This window comes from Corvus kubaryi, unplaced genomic scaffold (genome assembly GCF_017639235.1).
Source record: "Corvus kubaryi isolate FWS band 111438036 unplaced genomic scaffold, C.kubaryi_AGA036_p1.0 136, whole genome shotgun sequence".
NCBI classification, from domain to species: Eukaryota; Metazoa; Chordata; class Aves; order Passeriformes; family Corvidae; genus Corvus; species Corvus kubaryi.
Genome location: NW_024580670.1, coordinates 1,651,233 through 1,657,089, shown reverse-complemented (window position 1 = coordinate 1,657,089; position 5,857 = coordinate 1,651,233). Strand labels below are relative to the sequence as shown.

The following is a 5,857-nucleotide window of genomic DNA, read 5'->3' as shown; positions in this document are numbered from 1 at the left end:
GGGAGGAGCGGGAGGGGCCGGGGAGGAGCGGGAGGAGCGGGAGGGGCCGGGGAGGAGCGGGAGGAGCCGGGGAGGGGCCGGGGAGGAGCGGGAGGAGCGGGAGGGGCCGGGGAGGGGCCGGGGAGGAGCGGGAGGGGCCGGGAGGGGTCGCTCAGAGCGCCCGCCCCGCTGAGGGAGGGCTCGCGCAGCGTAGCGGCCGCCCCCTCGCGGCGCTGTCAGTCACTGCCCCCGCCCAATCAGCGAGCGGCGCCGGCCCCGCGCAGCCAATGGGCGCAGGGCCGCGGCGCGGGGGGCGGGCGCAGGCATGGCGGAGCTGAGCGGCGGCAGCGAGCCCGTGGCCGTGGCGCTGTGGCCGCCCGGGGAGGCCCCGCCGGCCTTCCAGGTACCGGGGAGACCGGGGAGGAGAGGGGAGCACGGACACTTTCCACTGCAGGCCCGTCCGACCGGGCCTTGGGCACCGCCAGCCATGGGGCAGCCACAGCTTCTCCGGGCAGCCTGTGCCAGGGCCTCCCCATCCTCGCAGGGAAGAATTTCTCCCTAATATCTAATGTAAATCTGCTCTCTTTTAGTTTGGGTCCGTTCCCCCTTGCCCTGTCACTCCAGGATGCCTAGGAATTTTCTTCACTGGTATTAGTCTTTACAAAACACATTGAAAAAGCTTCCAAAAAGCCTGGGGAAAAAATAAAGATGTGACCCCTATAGACCCAAATATCCCGGAATTACGTGGTGTGCCCGTATTTTACCGAAATGGGAAAGGTTGTGGTCGTTGAGGAACATTAAACTGGGTTTTGAGTAAAGCCGAGTGACTGAGAAGCTGATGTTTATAAAAAAAGAAACTTGCGAATGCACTGTCATCTTTCACAACACCCAGAACTTGCCAGGTACAAGCTGCTGTGAAATGTAATATTTAGTGATAGCACATCCTTCCGGCTTCTAAATAAAGCTGAATGCTGAGAAGGGAATGAAAATATACCCGAGGCTGTTTTTATATCTTGGTTTTCAAATGTTGCAGTTTCTATCAGGTTTTGTTTTGTAATAGTCCGTGGTTCTAAAACCATTCACCTGCTGGGGGCATCAGTGTAATTTTGAGAACCTGATTTTCTAGCGGAGCTAGGAGGAAGTTTGGATGCAACTTGAATCGTCATTTTTAACATAAATGTGTATTTGAAATTCTGTGGCTTAGAATAGCTATAGATTAACCTCAGGAGTAATTTACTGAGAATTTTGGAGTCTGGGGAGATTACTTTAACAATACCTTGAAAATTCTGCAAATAAATATATCCATAAATAAATATCTTTGGTATCTCTATAAATGAAAGCCATACATAGTAGAGCTAATTAGCTGATTTTTTTCTGCCAAGCATTTTTTGTGTCTGGGGGGCTATTTTGAGAAATTCAGACACTAACAAGACTATCAGTTGTTTTTTGGTCTATATGAAATACCTGATTTGTGTTCTTTTAAACACTTCAGACAAGTTTGAGTTGGAAGTTTACAGAAAAATGAAGCATTCATGATTTGAGTTTTGGGATCAGTCATGGGCAGACACAAACTTTAAAAGCTCTGGTTTTGAGCACTGACAATACCAAGGCTTTGACCTCTGTTCTCTCTGCAGTACAGCCCCGACAGCGTGGCCGGAGCAGACGGAGAGATCGACCCCACTGAAATCACCTTCCCGGGCTGTTCCTGCCGCAGCAGCTCCTGCGTGGCTCCCGAGTGCCCCTGTCTGTGCCGCGGGGAGAACTACAGCAGCAGCCTGTGCCTCAGGCTGCCAGAGCAGCACGAGCAGCACTTCTCCAGGCCTGTGTTTGAGTGCAACAGCCTGTGCCAGTGTGGGGACGGGTGCCAGAACAGGCTGGTGCAGCGGGGGCTGCAGCTGCGGCTGCAGGTGTTCCGCACGGAGAGGAAGGGCTGGGGAGTGCGCGCGCTGGAGCCCGTCCCCAGGGGCAGGTTTGTGTGTGAGTATGCTGGGGAGGTTCTGGGCTTTGCTGAGGCTCACAGAAGAATCCAGGCCCAGACAGCACAGGACCCAAACTACATCATAGCAGTGAGGGAGCACCTGCACGACGGGCGGGTCATGGAGACCTTTGTGGATCCCACCCACATCGGGAACGTGGGCAGGTTCCTGAACCACTCCTGTGAACCCAATCTGTTTATGGTGCCAGTGAGAGTTGACTCCATGGTGCCCAGACTGGCGCTTTTTGCAGCCACTGATATTTCTGCTGGAGAGGAACTTTCATATGATTACTCTGGAAGATTCCATAATTTACCAGGAACTAGCAGAGAACACAAACCCCTGGAGGAAGAGAACAGGCTGAGAAAACCTTGCTACTGTGGTTCCCGCACGTGTGCTTCCTTCTTGCCTTGGGACAGCTCCCTCTTTTCCACACCAGCGAGTTCTCCATAGCCTTTCAGCCTTAAACACACCTAAAAAGTATTATTTCCTCTACTAGTTAAATAAAACTCTTTGTGTTCAACAAGGAAGCACATGTGGGTTTGAGTAGCAGCAAAGAGACAAGGTTTCAAGAATTTCATGGAAAAACCTTTTCAAGGACTTTCCAAGGTGCATAGTACAAGGGATTATTGGAGCTTCAGGATGTTCCAAAATCAGGGACTAGGCCAGGCCTGGTGTTTTTGTCTTCTTGTCCTCTGACAGCTTGCTCTATGTTAAAGCAGCTCTCTTGGTTTGTACCCTTCAGAAAGAATTTGTACCTTTAGTACTTTTACATGGACAGGACATGTGATAACAGCAAGAAAAGTCACTGACAATGGCACAAGAAAATGACACCATGAATCATGACACTTGCAAGGAAGGCATTAGGTTTCTTAAAATCCATTAAATTATTGTTTTCAAATTACTTGCTGTAATTTTTTTTTCTTCCACAAAGCATAGTAACTACTTATTATTGATGTAAAAGGAAAGAGTAGCTTTAATACTTTGTGTGTCCCATGTTGCTGCATGCCCACAGCAGACTGTGACTGACTGGCTATTTCACTCCCATTTAGCTTTGTGGAAGTGGTGCAGGACTGCAGTCTCTGAGGAGCACAACATCCCATCTTTTTAATCACCTCAGCCTCGAGGCTGCTCTGATCAGATCTCTGCAATCACAGCAAGCAGCACATCTGTTACTCCCCAGCACTGTCAGTACATGCTCAGGAAGCAAATGCAGCCCCTGCAGCATGGAGCAGGGTGATGCTGACAGTTGACTGAAAGTAGAAATACAGAAGTACATCTGAACAACAACAGATTTGTGTTTTTGTGTTGAACAGCTGACAGATGCACGAGGGTTCTTTCAGCTGCTAACTGATCCATGTTTTCACTACTCCAGGGCCAGGCAGCATTAAGCAAGGCCTGGCCTTTCGCAGCACAGGGAGAAAGTCCTTGCATCTTCTTTGCATTGTCCTTGTCCAGCTCTAACAGCTGTGCAGGGCTTTTCTGAGCACCTCCTTCCACCAGGGATGCACTGCCAGATGGGCACATTCTGTAACTGCATGTTCCTTCACTTCCCTGCTGCAAAGATCAAATTAAGGCAGCTTCACACAGGCTGGTTTTGATATTTAAGATGGATAAACTGCAATGCTGCTTTTTATTCATGTCACATTGTGCCATCAGCAGCACAAACCCTCAGTTATTTGCTCTGGACAGTTTGATCTTTACCTGTTTCCATACCCTTTGACATAACACACACAAGGGAGTACATCTCGTGGGGATCAGCTGTTCTGGAGGCTATCAGTAACTTCATTTTTAAATTAAAGACAACTTTGATTTGGACCTGAAAGATTAGTGCCACTGAAGGACTGAGCTGTCACTCCCAGCTCAGTGTGCTCTTTCACAAGGAATCCAGGCAAACAGCTAAAAACTGGGAGCTCTCTGTAATCCTCTCTACTCTAAAAGAGCAGAAATTATTATCAATATTTCAATATTCATTGGGAGATTTACTATCCTATTGAAATAGGATCAGATTGACTCAAGGATGCAGCTCTGAGCAAACTGAAGGTCCCCTGCTCTGGGGAGGGCTTTTGGAACAAGATGAGCTTTAAGGTCCCTTACAACCCAAACCTCTCTGTGATTAACCTGACACTGACCAGGGATAAAGGACATTTTGCTATTTGCTAAACAAAATCCTACTTGGTGTTTACCTTTGCTTCCTTGATAAGATGCAGTTTAGCCTCTCCCATTTAAGTGCCTTCCTGCTGCTGTTGGGGTTTACACACTGTTGTGGGTTCATATGAAGATAAACATTACCACATGATTCCTCTTAGGGTTAATCATTAAGTGTCATTTCTGTCAGTGCAGAAACCTTCCAAAGGGTTTCAAGCTGCTTGTCAGAATTAGTTTACAGGCTGAGTGACCATTAACTTTACTCCTTGCCTGAGGGTTCTTGCTGCTATAGGAGAGAAGCTCCCTGGATCCTGTATCCTGGAATGCACAGGATTCCAGAGCACAGCCTGGACTGCAAGGTCTCTTGTGTAGAGTCTTACCTGGTTTTCTCCCTGAAAAGGCATCATGCCAGCCACTTTCAGACCACAGGGCTGGGAGCAGATGATCCAATCCACTTCGTCTTTCCCTCCTGAGAAAAGTTTCAAGATTAGTTTACAGCATCTGCACTCCTCGTTTTCAGGATGACAGCACAGTTTGTTACCTTCCTGTTATGAATATGCACTTGGCATGATTTTGAGTAGTTAAGGAAGTGTAGATTAAAAAAAGCCCCAACCACCTTTAGCAGTATCTAGTCCTTGATCACAGCCTTACAGCAGGAGCACAGCTGAGCCCTCTGTCCGTGCAATCCTATCCCTCAGCCCACGCCAGTGCTGCAGCTCCTGGCAAGTGAGCTGATCCCAGTTATCTGCTTAGAGCAAACCTCCCAGCACAGAACAGGAACACAATGTTGGACTGCTCAAAACAGCCACACTGAAAGCCTTGCAAAAACAAAGTAATAGTTACTGAGTTCTAAACCACCCTGACAGTTGTTAAAGGCTTTTTTCCATACAGCATGTGCACTATACTCCACTATGCCTTGGCACTGCAGCTGCCTCGGGGAGTGGACCAAAATCCTACTAAAATATTCCCTATCTAGAAACTAGAAAAAAAAAAATAGACCCTTTCTTATATCTGCTGAATTTCTGTTCACTTTCCCCTTCAGGCTCCTTGCAGTTTCAGAGCCCCAGTCTGCCCCTCACAGCTCAGTGTGCTCTTCCACAATGAATCCAATCAAACAGCTCAAAAGACTCTTGAGTTTCCTCTCATCCTCCCTCCTCCTTTCTACTCTGAGTGCCATAATGATTAGCAGTCTCTCAATATTGTGCCACATCATGCTGTGTCCTGGCATAGATTTTTCTGCCTGCTGGACTTACCTGGACCCCACTGGAGGCTGGTGTTTGGTGGAGGGCTGCCCAGGCATTCTCCTGTGTCATCTTTTCAATATGAAACCAGTGCAGAAGGAGCTGGCAAGTGATGGATTTGCATTAAAGCCAAATCCAGTTTTCTACAGAAAAGACAATGCTGGCAAGGACCAGCATCAGTGCCAGGGCTTTTGTTAATCCACTGTTACATTCAGATCCCAAAACAAGGTTTTTTTCAATTACTCCCATTTCCCTTCTTACTTGCTAAAATTCCTCCCCTTTTCAGTGAGGAATTTTATTTTCAACAAAACAGTTTAGAAATTTACCCTATTAGGCCTTAGGGCTCACAGTTCCATCTGCCATCACTTCCATGACTTTTATTCAAGTAGAATCATTCATTAGCTTCAGTTTCTAATGAGGCCAGTTTTGCATTTTCCAAGTCCCTAAAATAAGCCTACGCTGCGTCCAAGAAATTCAAAGGAAATTGTGGTTTTCCATCAATAAAAGTCTTTGGCA

General features: G+C 47.7%; 1 protein-coding gene across 2 annotated transcripts; it reads left to right on the top strand.

Moving 5' to 3' along the window:
- Positions 1-274: 274 nt before the first annotated feature.
- Positions 275-2,856, top strand: LOC121657615 (histone-lysine N-methyltransferase SETMAR). 2 transcript variants are annotated; one of them, XM_042013510.1, is made up of 2 exons: positions 275-382; positions 1,614-2,856. In XM_042013510.1, the coding sequence occupies exons 1-2, from the start codon at positions 305-307 to the stop codon at positions 2,403-2,405; spliced, it is 870 nt and encodes a 289-aa protein (XP_041869444.1). In that variant the 5' UTR covers positions 275-304; the 3' UTR covers positions 2,406-2,856. The 2 variants fall into 2 exon arrangements, with proteins under 2 accessions (XP_041869444.1, XP_041869454.1); XM_042013520.1 differs by lacking the exon at positions 275-382 and adding an exon at positions 393-881 and having other exon boundaries at positions 1,619-2,856.
- The last annotated feature ends 3,001 nt before the right edge of the window (positions 2,857-5,857 follow it).

Bases quoted from the DNA above. Each gene is read 5' to 3' on its own strand.
- LOC121657615 (XM_042013510.1), top strand. From the start codon at position 305: ATGGCGGAGCTGAGCGGCGGCAGCGAGCCCGTGGCCGTGGCGCTGTGG. The intron at 383-1,613 runs GTACCGGGGAGA...TTCTCTCTGCAG, and splicing joins AGGCCCCGCCGGCCTTCCAG to TACAGCCCCGACAGCGTGGC.